The sequence below is a fragment of the Hydra vulgaris genome, chromosome 05 (genome assembly GCF_038396675.1).
Source record: "Hydra vulgaris chromosome 05, alternate assembly HydraT2T_AEP".
Taxonomy (NCBI): Eukaryota; Metazoa; Cnidaria; class Hydrozoa; order Anthoathecata; family Hydridae; genus Hydra; species Hydra vulgaris.
The window spans coordinates 36,952,779-36,970,000 of NC_088924.1; the positions used below are offsets into that span (position 1 = coordinate 36,952,779).

The window sequence follows — 17,222 nt, forward strand, 5'->3', positions numbered from 1 at the left end:
GATGCAAGGCTGTGATCAACAACAAAGGATTCGCCACAAAATATTTATAGCGAAATACAGCTTGGTCAACATTTTGTCGAGTTGCGCTTGTTTTGTCTTGAAGAAAATCAATTTTTTTTAATACTTTTGAATAATTTATTAATTTTCGTGTACAAATAATGAACTTTGTGATGAATAAAACTTGAAGAACTTTGTCTCTAAATAGTTACATAGTTATTTCTTTGAATTGACAAGCTTTCTGGTTACAAAAGCTTTAAATAAAGTAAAAGAGCTACTATCAAATAAAAAACTTGGGTAAGATCCTGGGTTTCCTTTAAAATTTATAGAATTTGCTGTATAGTTATTGACATTAATCCAATTTTTGTTTTGTGAAATATTTTATATGTCAACAACATCAGTAACTTTATCATCATTTGCAGATGAGCTTGTAATTTCTTTTTCTGTCAAAGATTTTTTTGATCCTTCATTAGAAGAAATATGATCAGAACTAAAGTTAGATAAATCATTACTATTTCTTTTTAAGATTTACTTGCTGTAGCGATGTTTTTTCACTAAATTTTTGCAGTGCCATTCCAAGCTTTAAGCTATGTTAAAAAAGTACTTAAGAATACAAGCGTTACCCAGGAAACGCTTGATGTTTTTCGTGTTGTAAGTCCACGCATGAATATTTTATTTTAGACAAATTGGTCACGGCCGTTTGCAAGGTTTATTACAGAGTTAATAATGCCGCCCGGCGGAAAAGTAACTTTCTGCCAAAAAACTAACTTTTTAGGAAAGAGAAAGCTGTTGGTGGCGGGCTCCCGATCAATTTTTAGCGGAAATATGCTCTTTCTTCTGTCTCCAGTGGCTTTAACTTTTCTAATGACAGCCGCAGCCAGAGTTTCTTTTTGGAGGCAAAATGTTTTCGAGTACGACGCCTATAGAGAGGCGGAAGCCAATGATGGCCACCTCCACAAAAAATTATGCAGGCAAAGCCATTAGGAGGCCGCCGCCAATGGCTTCTACCTCCTAACTGGCTGCGGCCATCAAACTGGAGGCAAAAATATTTGCCTCCCGCAGGCAGATGTAATAAAAAATAATTGCTTATTTGCTTTAAAGTAATTAAATATTAATTAGAAACAAATGTTAAATACTTAATATCAAGTTTCATTTTATATAATTGTTTCAAAAAGTTTTAAGTATATAAAAAAATTCTACTTTTTGTTTAAACTAATTAATCAAGTAAAATAAGTAGAATTTTAATTATACAAAACAAAAACTTAAAACTGAAAACTTTACTTCTATGCAATTGGCAAATGAATCTTTTTAACAAAAGAATAAAAAATAATATAAAGTAATTAATTGACTGATTTTCGTTAAAGTTTTTTACAACATGCTTAAAATTTTATCTATTTTATCAAGCTCCAACCACAACAAATGAAACTATAATAACTGGAGCAACAACCGCAACAACTAAAGCACTAACCACCACAACTACAGAAAAAACCACAACATCTGAAGCTCCAACCACAACAACTGAAACAACAACCACAACAACTGCAACTCAAACTACAACAAATGAAGCGACAACAGCTGAAGCTACAACAACATCTAAAGATACAACCACAACCACTAAATCTCCAACCACAACAACTGAAGGTACGACCACAACAACTGAAGCTCCAACCACAACAACTGAAGTTACAACCACAACAAGTGAAGCTTTAAGCACAACAACTGAAGCATCAACCACAACAAATGATGCTCAAGCTACAACAACTGAAGCTACAACAACAACAGGTGAAGCTACAACAACATCTGATGTTACAACCACAACAACTGAAGCTCCAACCACAACAACTGAAGTTACGACCACAACAACCGAAGCTCTAACCACAACAGCTAAAGCAACAACCATAACAACTGAAGCTACAACAACAACAGCTGAAGCTACAACAACATCTGAAGCTATAACAACAACAACGACTAAATCTACAACAACAACAACAACTGAACCTCTAACAACAACTAAAGCAACAATCGCAACAACTGAAGCTTAAACTGCAACAACTGAAGCTACAACAACAACAGCTAAGGCTACAGCAACATCTGAAGTTACAACCACAACAACTGAAGCTCCAACCACAACAACTGAAGCAACAACCACAACAACTGAAACTCAAACCACAACAACTGAAGCTACAACAACAACAGCTGAAGCTACAACACCATCTGAAGTTACGACCACAACAACCGAAGCTACAACAACAACAACCGATGCTGCAACGACAACAACTGAAGCTCCAACCACAGCAACTGAAGCTACAATAACAACAGCTGAGGCTACAGCAGTATCTGAAGTTTCAACCACAACAACTGAAGCTCCAACCACAACAACTGAAGCTACAACAACAACAGCTGAAGCTACATCAACAACAACAACAACTAAACCTCTAATAACAACAACTGAAGCAACAATCACAACAACTGAAGCTCCAACCACAACAACTGAAGTTACGACCACAACAACCGAAGCTCTAACCACAACAGCTGAAGCAACAACCACAACAACTGAAGCTACAACAACAACAGCTGAAGCTACAACAACATCTGAAGCTACAACAACAACAACGACTAAAGCTACAACAACAACAACAACTGAACCTCTAGCAACAACTAAAGCAACAATCGCAACAACTGAAGCTCAAACTGCAACAACTGAAGCGACAACAGCTGAAGCTACAACAACATCTAAAGATACAACCACAACAACTAAAGCTCCAACCACAACAACTAAAGGTACGATCACAACAACCGAAGCTCTAACCATAACAGCTAAAGCAACTACCACAACAACTGAAGCTCCAACCACAACAACTGAAGTTACAACCACAACAAGTGAAGCTTTAAGCACAACAACTGAAGCATCAACCACAACAAATGATGCTCAAGCTACAACAACTGAAGCTACAACAACAACAGGTGAAGCTACAACAATATCTGATGTTATAACCACAACAACTGAAGCTCCAACCACAACAACTGAAGCTCCAACCACCACAACTGAAATTACGACCACAACAACCGAAGCTCTAACTACAACAGCTGAAGCAACAACCACAACAACTGAAGCTACAACAACAACAGCTGAAGCTACAACAACATCTGAAGCTACAACAACAACAACGACTAAAGCTACAACAACAACAACAACTGAACCTCTAACAACAACTAAAGCAACAATCGCAACAACTGAAGCTCAAACTGCAACAACTGAAGCTACAACAACAACAGCTGAGGCTACAGCAACATCTGAAGTTACAATCACAACAACTGAAGCTCCAACCACAACAACTGAAGTTACGACCACAACAACCGAAGCTCTAACCAAAACAGCTGAAGCAACAACCACAACAACTGAAGCTACAACAACAACAGTTAAAGCCACAACAGCATCTGAAGCTACAACAACAACAACTGAACCTCTAAAAACAACAACTAAAGCAACAATCGCAACAACTGAAGCTCAAACTGCAACAACTGAAGCTACAACAACAACAGCTGAGGCTACAGCAACATCTGAAGTTACAACCACAACAACTGAAGCTCCAACCACAACAACTGAAGCTCCAACCACCACAACTGAAGTTACGACCACAACAAGTGAAGCACTAAGCACAACAATTGAAGCAACCTGCACAACAACTGAAGCTCAAACTAAAACAACTGAAGCTATAACAACAACAGCTGAAGCTACAACAACATCTGAAGTTACAACCACAACAACTGAAGCTCAAACTACAACAACTGAAGCTACAACAACAACAGCTGAAGCTACAACAACATCTGAAGTTACAACTACAACAACTGAAGCTCCAACCACAACAACTGAAGTTACGACCACAACAACCGATAATAAAATAACAACAAATGATACTGCAACGACAGCAATTGAAGCTCCAACCACAACAACTTAAGCTCCAACTACAACAACTGAAACAACAACCACAACAACTGAAACTCAAACTACAACAACTGAAGCAACAACAGCTGAAGCTACAACAACATCTGAAGTTACAACCACAACAACTGAAGCTCCAACCACAACAACTGAAGCTCCAACCACAACAACTGAAGGTACGACCACAACAACCAAAGCTCTAACCACAACAACTGAAGCAACAACAACAACATCTGAAGCTACAACAACATCTGAATTTACGACCACAACAATCGTAGCTACAGCAACATTATTCGATGCTGCAACGACAACAACTGAAGCTCCAACCGCAAAAACTCAAGCTCTAACCACAACAACTGAAGCAACAACCACATTAACTGAAGCTCTAACTACAACACCTGAAGCTACAACAACAGCAGCTGAAGCTATAGCAACATCTGAAGTTACAACCACAACAACTGAAGCTCCAACCACAATAACTGAAGCTCCAACCACAAATACTGAAGTTACGACCACAACAACCAAAGTTACAACAACAACAGCTGATGCTACAACGATAACAGCTGAAGCTTAAAGCACAACAAAAGAGGCTGCAACGACAACAACTGGAGCTCCTACCACAACAACTGAAGCAACAACCACAACAACTGTAGCTGAAACTACAACAACTGAAGCTACAACAACGACATCTGAAGCTGCAACCACATCAACTGAAGCTCGATTCCCTACAACTGAAGCTTTAATCACAACAACTGAATCTCTAATTACAACAACTGAAGCTTCCACTACAACAACTGAAACTGCAACTACAGAAACTGAAGCTCCTACTGCAACTACTGACGCTACAACTATAACACTTGAAGCTTTAACAACAATAACTGAAGCTTCAACAACGACAACTGAAGCAACAATTACTACTACTGAAGCTACATCAACAACAACTGAAGCTCTTACTACATCAACTGAAGCTACAACAGCAACAGCTGAAGCCACAACTACAAAAGTTTTAATATGAGTTTTTTTCAATTCTTTTTACCATTTTTAAAATTTTTTTTATTTTATAGTTGAAACAGATCTAAGCTCGTATTTGTTTTGCCAATCTTAATAAGTTTGTTTTTCTTAAATGTTTTTAAAAGATTATTCTCTATTATTTTATTCATGAATCACAGAAGTAGTTATGTTTGTATAAATTACTTTTAAATAGAGTGAGTAAAAATGCTTTTTTAAAGTAAATGAAAAATAAGTAGAAAAATTCAAATAAAACGCAAACTCTGGTGCCATTATTAGTTTGTGATGTTTTTGAATAGCTGCTTTCTTTCATAAAAAAAAATGAATAAAAGTAACTCTCTGTTTATACTTACCTTGCAGGGTGTGTTGAGTAGAAACAGACTTTAAGTTCGTGTATGCTTCCTTTTGAACTTTAGGTGAGTTGAAACAGTTGAGCATAAAGAGAAATAATAGAGAACCTTTGTTGTTTGTTGGTTTAATACTAATATGTTATTAATATTAGTTTCTCCTCCTTCATGCTCAAGATATTCACTCAACTAATCTTGAAATCATAATCTTAAATATATAAAAAATTTTCCTTAAAAACTATTAAATTAAAATTAATATTTTAAACAGCCTTAGAGTATAATATTATTTTTAAAAGCAGCTTATAAAAAGTTTTTTTTTACATATTTACATAGTATAGAGGTTGACCTATCAGTCCCAATCAAAGTAGATGCAAGTTACAGCAAAATAAAAAAGTTATTAAATTAATTTGAACCGACTGTGTAGCAAAATAAATAAAAATTTCCAGTTAATTGGATTAGTTACCAATATAAGAAAATAATTATTATATAATTATTGCATATACATGTGTCCATCAACATTGTATATTTGTAGATTTTTGCCTCTACTCACCTTACTGTTTCTAAACACTCCATTTTGCGGTACATATTTTGTTTTACTGTTGCTTAGAAATCACATGTTATAATGTAATTTTTTTTTATTAGTCACTTATGATCTTATACTTTGTTGTTTTTAAATCATATGTTCTTTTTTTTTTTTTGTAGTTTGTTAATCACATCAGTAGATTGTTTCATAAATGCCCTCCAAAAGAGAGTTAAACGAGAGAGTTAATAAAATCCAGATTTATTTGATTGGTAAATAAAATCATAATGTTAAAAAAAACAATTTGCATTATCACTTCTATTTGATGCAGAGGATGATAAAACTATTGTACACTAAAAATATTTGCTCCAACTTTTTTAAATTATAAAGAAAACAGTTTGATTGATAAATTGTTTTTTGCAGGTGTCTTGATTTGGGACCATAATGCCACCTCTTCATGAGGAGTCCATTCGCAAAACGCCCTAATTTGGAGTAAACCGATTTTGAGAAAACAAAAAGAAACTAAACTAATCTTAGTTGCACATCAATAGAAATTGATATTTTCTTGGGCTCTTCATATTTAGTCTACTAAATAGAGGATTGAAGTGGATATTGTATAGCGCAGAAGCAATTTTTAGCCTAAACGTCTTTATAACCCTTCAATTGCTGAAATCGAAAACCCCACCTGCATACGCTTTGAGCATTTTTCACAATCTGATGTCAAAGTGAGGTATCAAAACGATAAATTTCAAAAACATGGTTTTCTTAGGGAATCTTAAAATCGCACCTCTAATCAAATTAAAATTGTGAACTTGTCAGTTACTAATTTCATATCATTTAAGTTTATATTTAGTATATAAAAAAAAATGTAAGTTAACAAAAATATAAATTTTAAAAAATGGTCAAAACAAAATTAAATTTGCGGATTTTTAGCCTATTTTGCCTAAATTAGGCTATTTATTGGTTGTAAAGTGTTATTAGTGACTGTTATCTGACTATCTTTTTCTAATTTGTCGTGATTAAAAGAAAAGCGAACCTTAAGTTTGAGATTTAATACTGTTATTCATTTTCAGGGGGTAAAAATGAGGCAAAAATTGTTGATTTTTAACCAATTTTGCACAAGTTAGGCTTTAAAACGTTAATAAAAAACTGTTATTGGGTTATATTATTCTGATTTTGCTTGATTAAAGGAAAAGTGAAACTTAACAACAAAATTTAAAACTGTTACGTATTTTCAGGGGATCAAAATAATTAGAAGTTGTCGATTTTCAGCCAATATTACATAAATTGGGTCCTTTATAAGTTGTGATATGTTATTAATGACTATTATTTGTCTATCTTACTTTGATTTGTCATGACTAAAAGAAAAGTGAACATAAATGATTAAATTTAAAACTGTTTGTATTATTAATATTTTTTTAATTCAATATAAAAGTATAAATATTATATCAATATTAGTGAACTTTTATGGGCTTGTAATTATATCGAATATGTTTCCGTCATTGAGTTGGTCGTCATCAGAGATTTTGTCAGATTCAGCTTGAGTTGTGTTTTCACAACTAACACCTTTGCAATCACCACATGCTGAAACACAAGAAAGGTAGTTTGTTTGACACAAACATAGCTTAGATCCACATGGCCTCTTTGAAGATAATTTGCAGTGACATTTAATAACGTGAAGAATTTCCTCCGGTGCAATGTTATAAAAAATTATAATTTTGTATATTTGCTCCAGAGTATAGAGTATGAGTATCATTAGGAAAAATAAAAGATTGTATAAAAAATTGGTACCCATCATGACCTTTTCGGTCATGATGAGTACTAATTTTCCACTAATGATCTTCCAACTCCATTCCGACAGATTTAAGCTACACATCATCAACGTTTTCCACTGCAAAACTTGAAGGTACACTCTTAAATTGTGATACCATACTGCCCTTTTTGTAAGTGGTAGCTTCGACGAAACAATTCTTGAGGCAGATGCAGCCGTTTGCATATATGTGTTGTATCTGGTCTCTCAAAGAGTGTCATCAGCTTTTCCGTTTTACTGTATGATAAACAACTTGATACCTGCATTCCAAACTATCTCTTGCGCACTAAACAAGTTCATGAAGCAGTCAAACAATTTTTGTGTTTCTTTTAATTTCTGTTGAAGGCGTAATGTCGAAGCCATTTTCGCCATAGTTTGAACTTATGATAACCTCACCCATCCCTTTTTTCTTATAAAATCACATCATAATGATTACATCAGTATCAAGTATTATTAATTATAGCGGCAAAAACGGAATCTGCATTTCTGCATTGATCCAAAGCTGCGTTAACTATCGTCGTGTCAGGATCATCATTCGCATGCATAACAGTGCAGCTATCAACTTCAAGCTTATCACTGATCAGCTCAATTAACTTACTCTTGTATTAGTCGTTTATTAGTAGTGTATAAATGTTCAATTTTAATTCTAAACTTTTTTAAATGGTTAGTTCCTATAACTGTGAGCTCAGCGCCTGTGTTAATTTTAAATGTTATTTTTCCATATTTTACTTTTAATTGAATTTCCTAAGGTCTGTCTGCACAATCTGTTCCAACTCTTCCTAAAAACAACGCACCTAGGTGCTGCATACTTGACGAATTTTTACTATTGTTCTGTTGGTCGACATATCTATCAGGAATATTTGGTTTTGCTTTTAGGCAAACTGAACTATTTGAGAAGTCATTCATAATGCTAGTCTCTGCACTTTTTACCCCATGCTGGACATAATCTCCGAATAAAAGGATGCTTTTTTTCACAGAATTTACATACCAATGAGTTTAATTTAAAGTGTCTGTTATCACTGTTCTGTGTGGGTGAATTAAATTTGTTTTTACTGTACAATTGTCTTTCAAAACAATCTACGCTTTCACTGTTATTATTTTGCAATTCAGATACACCAACTTGTGCTTTTTCTAAAGAACAAAAATTTCTACTGCTTTATCGAGTGTTGAAGTTTTTTTAGAAAGTAATTTCTTACGTACTTTTTCACACCGTATTCCATATGCAATTTTATCTCTTAACAAACTGCCAAAACAATCTTCAGTATTACAAAATTTGCATATTTTACTTAATAATTTTACTTCGGTTGAGAAATCAGCAAAGCATTCAGCGTCTTCTTGAAAACGTTTAAATTATTTGTGTCTTTCTAAAGTCTCATTAATAATCAGGGCCGTACCGAGCCAATTTTGCGCTTCGGGCAAGAAAAGAAAATTGCGCCCCCTCTTCCCCTCCCTTCCTCCTCCCCCTCCTTAAAAAAAAAAAAGAAGAAAATTAAACGAAAAAAATGATCAAGTTATAAGTAAAATTTGTCATTAAGGTTGCACAAACTTTAGTTCAATGCCACTTTTCTGGCTTTTCTTGAGGCAAATTTACTAATGACATCATCAAAATCAATGTTGTTTGCCACTTTATTTTCAATTGAAATTATAGCCAAACTAGACAAACGTTCTTGGCCAATTGTTGACCTCATAACGTGTTTTATGAGCTTAAGTTTACTGAAACTTTTCTCACACGTAGCAACTGTGACTGGTATGGTGAGGAAGATGCGAATAGCAGTTGTTGTGTTGAGATAAGCATCGGTCAAAGAATATTTATGAATGAGCTGCAAAATGTCGATCGGGCTAGATTTTTCAAAGTTATCCATCATTGCGGCAGCTTGATATTTAAAGCTTGCCATTTCTGACTGGAAATCGGAAGAATCTAAATCTGCCTTGTCAATTTGAGATAAATTTGCAGCTTTTTTCTTGAGTTCATCCACTGAACTTTTAGAGAGTGAATGCCCACTGAGGTAGCCAAAATCAGAGGATACAGCAGACATCAGCCTCAAACCGCCACTCTATTTGAGTAATAATGCTGTCAAACACAAAGTTGCACTGAGATCTGAATTCTGTTTCTGCTGTGAGAAGGTGAGAGGCATCTTCAGCTTCATAAAGTGCTATTCGCTTCACTTTGAGCTTCCTCTTAATTGGAAAGCCACCATCAATTCCGCTCTGGTTAGCTTTTTCTGTGGCATCTTTAATAATATTGTCCACACCAACATCTCAAAAATTCTGAATAAAAGCCTTCAACCATTTCATTTTTTTTTACGGCAATGTCAATTGAAATGGTTTTTGACTGAAGCAGTTTGTTTTCCCGGTCAATTAGAGAAAGAATTTGACACCAGAAATCCAACAAACACAAAAAACTGAAATCAATATGAATGAGAAGTTCTTTTACACTGCTAACTGTGACAGCATTTGTCATGGGATTGTGGATAATGGATTCCAAAACTTGAAGAACATCTTTGATTTGTCTGTGCAATGGTGTAATTGCTTCTTTTTTGGTAGACCATCTTGTGTCACTATTTCCCTTTAATGAGATGGTCAACGTTTTCATCAGTTTTTCCCATCTTGACGTGAAGCTTGAAAAAAAGTTAAAGATGGCTTGAACCTTTCCATAAAACGTAATCATGTGTGGGGAAACCTCAGCAGCATGAACACCAACAAGATTTAAAGTGTGAGCGGCGCATGGAACAAATCTTGCTGACTCATTAAGAGAATGGATGTGAGCTTTGACGCCATTGTATTTTCCAGACATATTGGCTCCATTGTCATAGCCTTGGCCCCGGCAATCAAAAATGCTTAGACCATCCTTCTCCAATTTTTCACTTATCTCTGTTGCAAGACCTTTTCCGGTTTTTTGGTGAGATTCAATGAAGTCCACAAAGCTTTCCTTAATTGTGCAGGTTTCATCACTGATGCGGACATACCTGATGATTTGAGTCATCTGCTCTGTGGGAGGTATCTGGAATGCAGTCAAACGGAACAGAGTAGTATTTAGCTTCTTTGATGTTTGACAAACTTTCTTTCCTGACTTTCTGCCCAAGTAACTCAATCAGCTCATTTTGAATTCAAGGAGAAAAGAAGGATGTTGTGGGTTTTTTTGCTTTAACGGACACAATGTGTTCAGCCACTAAAGGATAATAATGGCTAATCAACTCAATTAAGCTCAGAAAAATGCCACTGTTTTGTTGACCGATGTCTTCTGTTGTTCCCCGAAAGGCAAGATTGTTCTTGGCACAGAAAAAAATTGCATCAACAATCACTTTAAAGATATCTCTCCGCTTTTTCATCTCTCCACTAATAACTCTCTACAGATCAGAATTCAGGGTCTTTCCTTCCTTGAGGTTTTTTTCAAGAGTTTTCCGATCAGAATAGCATCTTTGGTGTTCATTGTTGTTTTCATGCTCGGGAATTCTTGGGTTTAGTTTTTTCCAGTCACAAAACCCTTTAGAAATTTCTGAGAAATTGTTGGTTTTTGTTGTTAAAAATAACAAACAGCAAAAACAAAATAAAAAATCTTTTTTATTGCTGTACTGCAGCCAAGTGCGAACAAATATTTTACCATTGGGATGAATATTTTCATACCATTTTGAGCTGAAGTGTCGCATTCTGTTGTCAAAATCACACAGTATGTTTGGGAAAAATTCTCTTCTGTCTTGCTCTGGCCTATGCTCAATCAAAAAGCATCTTGTTTTGTCCGTTATTTTAGGCCATGTTGCTGGATCCCTATGTTGAAAATTTTCTTCCGAGGCCACTGGATTTTCTGAGATTTCTGAATGAAGTTCATCCTCGTCCATTTCAGCTGGGCCTGAAAGCTAGGCATTTTCATCTTCCCTGGTTGGTTCTGAATCAGTTTTGCAAAATTCTTCTTGACTTTGGCTGATGAAAATCTCCTCTTCAATTAATTCCAAATGATGATCTGAACTCAATTAAAGTCAATTATAGGATCTGTTGAATTGTCATTAATTTCAATACAAATATTCTCTGAAATAATTTGTTTCTCCACTGAGTTTGTTACTAACCACTTTTTGAAACAGTTTTGTAGTTTCTCGTCACTTTCTTGGCGCTGTTTTTTATTCTTCTTAAATTCAGCACCAGATAACTTTTGGGTTCGACTCATAATAGAATTATAATGCTCAATAGTTATCAAAGGTATATTAGTGTTATAGGGCGCTTTTTTCTTCAGTATATGAGCTTTAATATTTAAGAGTTTGTGTCAAGAGGCGGAATTTTAATTAATTTTCTTATCAACAGCAGCGACGCCGTGAAAATTAGTTTCATAAACTGATTATTGTTTTTTTAATTTATTAAAGTTTGCGCCCTCCCAAACCGGCCCCGCCCTTGGTACGGCTCTGTTAATAATACCTTTAAACACTTTCATTTTTTTCCAATATAATAGCTGGATCTGTTTTTTCATTTTCGGTTAGGTCTAATGAATCGTAAATGTTTCGATTTTCTGAAGAAAATGTATATCTTAACATTGCAGCTTGATATGCTGGTGGTTTCTTTTCTAAATCTGGCACAAAACATAATTGTGCCATTTCTCAATCCATGAGCGAAATGCAGCGAATCTATCTACAGTTAAATCTAACATTGGAGAAAAAACACCTTCCTTACCACTTTCGGTCAACTTTTTTATTTATTTTTAAGTAACGATTCAAAAGATTAAACAAGATAATCTTTATGCAATAAACAATTAGTTTCCACGCGTTTCTTTACATACTTTTAGCGCCATGTTGTGTTCATAATATATTCTAGCTTAAGACCGGCACCGATATATAAGATAGGGCCTCTATTCACTAAATTAATAATCTTAAAGAAAAAAATAGTTAATATATATTTATTTATTTATATTTGTTTTATTTTTAGCTCCAAAACGTATTATATCTGCAACATCTTTTGTAATCGACATTTCTAATAATAAAGTAAACGATAGTGATGCCACGTAAGTTCCTTTTTTGTTTATCATCAAAGTTAATCTTTTTTACAAAGGCTTTTTTGTTTTTTTTTAATGATATTTTTTAATTGTATTTGTTTTCGAATGTTATTGTTCATTATTTAAAATGGTTGCTAGTTACATCTTTTAAAAAAGTTTTTAGTATTAACTTATTTTATTGGCTATAGTTTAATCTTTTTAATATTTAATCTCTTACATATTTTTAACTCGAATTTAATATAAAAGTGATCATAAATATAAAATCATTAATAATTATATATAAGTGACAATAACATTTTTTCCATTTGATATGTTAGTACTGGTGTGGTAGCAAATATTTCATTCTTTTTTTCCAAATTTTTTTTTACTTATTTTAAATCAACTATTATTGAAAAATATTTTTTTCAATTATTATAGATTCTTAGTTATTTAATCATTGTATATATTTAATTAAGAGTATTAAGAAATACTTATACTGTTGAAGGTATTATATTATTTTGGTGGCTTGCCAACGTGGTCAACCATGCCCTCCTGAAAGGGATCCAGGCTCATACACTTGGGATGATATAAGAAATCATACAGATGGATTATACCTAGTTGGGAAGTTGAACCCAGATAATGCGAACTTACCATTTACAGTTGGAGGTGGATCAACTCGCAAACGAAGAGATACAAGTATTTTTAATACCTGTTGTTTTTTGTTATACTGTTATTGTTCCTAAGATTAAAATTAAACCAAAAAATAACTTTAAAAATTAAAGTAAATTTGTGATTCTACATTATCACATGAACTAATAACAATTTTCTAACATAAGTAAAATAACTATAATATATAAATAAAAAGTAGAAATAAATGTATGAAAATAATTTTAAGTTCTTAACTTTTGATTAAAGGAAATTTTAAACATGTTACGAGTTACATGTTTGAATGATTTTATTATCATTATAATGATGTTAGATACACAATTGTTATAATTGTTGTGAAAATATAGTTGATAGAAACATTTAAGATTCTATTTACATGATCCAGAAAAACATGCAGACAAATCGAAATTTCTATGCATCGAATTTCATTGATGTTTAAGTTATACCTTGAACCAGCTAGAGCAGTTCCAATTACATTTTTAATGCATGTTACGGTTTTGTCTAATAGAGCAAGGGTATCGTAAAAGAAGAACCATTCTGATAAGGACAACACTGCACTATGTAAAGAGTGGTGGTAAATTAAAAATTTACCACCACTCTTTACATAGGTGGTAAATCTTTGTTAATTTTGACTTCTGATGATTCTGATCTCAGTAATCTTACTATTCTTGTTTTGATGAATGGCAATATTCTTATTGAGTCAATGACTCTGAGTTCCTGTGTTTAATGAATATTTTTAACTATTTACAGACTTTTTAAAAAAGCCATATATCCGATTTAATAAAAAATCAGCATCCTCTAAGGTTGCTTGTCATATTGATGGTCGTCATTTTCTTACTTTAATTTCTATTTCTTACCTTTATAATTCTCGTCTGTTAGATTTTGTTAGGCCTTAGATTTTATTAAAAATATAGCCTCACTACTTCTATCTAACTTATGAACTTTTTAGTTATTATGGTAAACAATTTAGCAGTTAAAGAAAGAAAAGTTAAACTTGAATTAAAAAAAAAGAATTGAGTTGTTGCACTCAAAATGTGATTCTAAAAGTTTGTCAATTAAAAACTTGAAGACTCTGCTATTAGTATAACAAAAACTTATTGGGCAAAATAGGGGTCAGAACAATTGCTACAGGTTACTTTTTCTAGCAGCGAGTAATTAAAGAATCAGTAATGTATATTTCCATGTCTTAAGCGAAAAAGTCATTTTGAAAAAAAGTTGATTATAATAAATTTTGAGTTTATGACCAAATTTTGTTGAAACTTTCATTTTAAAAAAAAAACATTAAGTTCTTAACTTTATTTATTAAATATTGTAAAAATAATTGAATTAAAAACAACAACATCCTGTAATATTCATTATAACAATTACTAAAATTAGTCTATTTTGATGTCAGCTTGAATTTTTCGATAAAAAAAAAACTTTCACAAAAATTAAATGTGCTAAAATCGAATCAAATTTTTTTACTCATTTTAAATCTGGTGAAGTATAAAAGTTTTTCTGCTGAGATTTTTACTAATGATAAATTTTCACTCCCCGTAAAAAATTACACATTGCATTTTTATTCTCTAGTAAAAGTCTTGTATTAAATTTTTATTGTTATAAGATTTTTATCTACCATGTAAAATTTTATTTTGCAACCTCGTTTTATTTTATAATAGTATTGACAATAAGAGTATAATGTTATGGTAAATAATAAAATAAGTAAACTTTAGGATGTAGTTTTAATGAATAAATCTGAAAATTTACTTGCATATCATAAATTTTTTTTGTAAAAATGATTTTTTTGTCTATGTCTGTTTTATAACTAAGTTATATTAAACTATTAATTTATTTGCTTTAGAAAAAAAAATTAGACTTATCTTAATCAAAAGTTTAATGTAAAATTTTTAATATTTTCTCGTAATTAATATTTAAATTGCTCATTAACTTGAAAACAAAGATAACATTGTTTTTCATTACTTCTGCTGAAAGGAGGCAAGAATTCTGCTTCCAATTTGAGGTCACAGTTGAAAGGAAGGCTGTCGCCAATGGCTTTCTCTTCCCCCAAAATTTAGCCTTTGGGAGAATACTACTTTGTCATCCGGAAACGTAATTAACTCTAAGATGATGTAATTAATTATAAATGATAAATTTTAATTCCAGACTTTAAACTTCCTTCCTAAATCTCAGTTGATTTATGTATATCTCACTGTGCATATCTGGGTCTATTTTGTTTGTGGAATACAAAAGATGTTTGCTTAACAGTAACATGTGGTCCTTATTTTTACATGTAGCTGATGTTTGTGTGCATTGTTAAGGTCACATTTTGTTACAACTTTAGGTTACAGAGTTAAGACATTTGCATAGTTACTTAAGGTGTCAGGTACTCATGCTTAAATCAAGTTTACCCTAATGCTTTAAATCTATTATAACTAAAGCAAACAAAAAAATATTCAACTTAAAAGGCACTTAACAATAGCAACAAATTGTTGAAATTTTTTTCCAATATATTTTGCTTTATATTTAATCTTTATCTATGGGGTTTTCTATGTAATCTTTATCCATTCGATCTTCTATGTGATCTTTATCCATGCTATCCTTTTTCTTACAAAGTTCACTTGACATACTTACTCTTTGTGAGAATAGTTGTTTAGACTGTTGTTCATCAGATGTTAGTGTTGATGGTATTTTCTTAGTTTTTTTATTTGTTTATATATTTTATTATTATTTTCATGTTCTGGGCATATAATAATAATTAATTGTTTTAAAATATTTTGTTCGTTTTTGAAATATTTTGTTCATTGTTTATATCATTGTTTTAAAATGTTTTGACTATTTTATACTTTTAAAAGTTTTTTCTTAGCACTATTTCACTACCATTTTAATTTTCGGCATTATTTTTGTAGAAATCGATCCAAGTAAATTTGATGAGAAACTTATATCTATTACTATCAAGGTCAATCGAAATCAGTTTTTTTCTTATTGCTATGCTAGTTAGTAATAAAGCAAACAATGCGCGAGTCTCAAAGTCTTTTTTTTTTCCTTTATTCCTATGTACCATACTTGATGATTGATGATTTATGTTGTTATGGTTCTTGGGTTGATGTCTATTGTCATTTTGTTGAAAAGTGTTATTTTTATGTTATCTTTTGTATTTATGCTGGAATGGTTGCTTTTTCTTCTTCTTCTTTTTTTTTTTTAGATTTTAATTCGAAGATTTTATATTCTTTCTAACTATTATCTTTTTACTGCTTTAGAGTTTTTGAGGATTCAATTTAAAAAAAGTTTAACATTATCTTAACATTAGACAAATTAGAGAGACAAACCAAAGAGAACATTTATGATCAATGTTCTGTTTATAGCATTTAAAAAGTGCTAGTATTATCAATACTGGAATATATGATTGCATAATCAAGAAATGATCTTCTTAAGTTGTGAGAAAAATTTATTAATTAATAAAAAAAGGAATGTCGAATATAAGTAAAATATATGCAGAACAGATAGAAAAAGTAGTATAGAACCTAGGGTGGATATTTGTGGTACTCTATTATTAATTAGAAAAAAAAGAGAATGTTTTTTATCAAGATTTATTCTTATATAAACAGTTTTAAGATTAATATAAGCAAGTATTGTGGATTTTGTAGAACCGCAGTGTAACAGTTCTATTTATGGATGCAATTCTACTTATGTTTCCATTTATCAGTGCAGTTTCTATTTATTTGCCAAAAACTATTAAAGAGACAAAACAACTCAAAATTTAAAAAAAAATTAATTTTTATTTTCTAATAAACGGTTTTTAATAATTATTTCTAGAAAAAAAATTGATACTAAACATATTAGTTTTTCAAAATTAATCTGAAAGGAGCAACTAAAATTGCTAACTAACAAGTTTTAAATTTCTTTAAACTATGAATAATCATAAAAATTTATACTTTAGAGAAAAAGTAAATGAATTTATATTTTAAAGCTTAATATTTATGTCTATTTTAATAACAAAA

At 32.0% G+C, this 17,222-nt stretch overlaps 4 protein-coding genes across 4 annotated transcripts in view; 2 read left to right on the top strand and 2 right to left on the bottom strand.

Annotated features, from left to right (window-relative positions):
* Positions 1–17,222, top strand: part of LOC136080826 (mucin-2-like) — a 118,445-nt gene that overhangs the window by 100,906 nt on the left and 317 nt on the right. Inside the window, 5 exon segments of the mRNA XM_065798066.1 lie at positions 1,402–4,116; positions 4,384–6,087; positions 6,239–6,545; positions 12,534–12,609; positions 13,085–13,275. Of these exon segments, the coding sequence (XP_065654138.1) occupies positions 1,402–4,116; positions 4,384–4,514 (2,846 nt within the window). The 3' untranslated portion in view covers positions 4,515–6,087; positions 6,239–6,545; positions 12,534–12,609; positions 13,085–13,275.
* LOC136080354 (uncharacterized) lies at positions 9,173–9,661 on the bottom strand. Its single transcript, XM_065796970.1, has one exon. The coding sequence runs from the start codon at positions 9,659–9,661 to the stop codon at positions 9,173–9,175; it is 489 nt and encodes a 162-aa protein (XP_065653042.1).
* LOC136080355 (zinc finger MYM-type protein 5-like) lies at positions 10,973–11,461 on the bottom strand. Its single transcript, XM_065796971.1, has one exon. The coding sequence runs from the start codon at positions 11,459–11,461 to the stop codon at positions 10,973–10,975; it is 489 nt and encodes a 162-aa protein (XP_065653043.1).
* The window catches only part of LOC136080356 (uncharacterized), a 25,647-nt gene continuing 20,822 nt past the window's right edge, over positions 12,398–17,222 (top strand). Inside the window, exons 1-4 of the mRNA XM_065796972.1 lie at positions 12,398–12,404; positions 12,534–12,609; positions 13,085–13,275; positions 13,996–14,129. Of these exons, the coding sequence (XP_065653044.1) occupies positions 12,398–12,404; positions 12,534–12,609; positions 13,085–13,275; positions 13,996–14,129 (408 nt within the window). The remainder of the gene's footprint in view (positions 12,405–12,533; positions 12,610–13,084; positions 13,276–13,995; positions 14,130–17,222) is intronic.

Excerpts from the sequence above, each read along its gene's own strand:
- LOC136080355 (XM_065796971.1), bottom strand. The coding sequence starts at position 11,461 with ATGGACGAGGATGAACTTCATTCAGAAATCTCAGAAAATCCAGTGGCC.
- LOC136080354 (XM_065796970.1), bottom strand. The coding sequence starts at position 9,661 with ATGTCTGCTGTATCCTCTGATTTTGGCTACCTCAGTGGGCATTCACTC.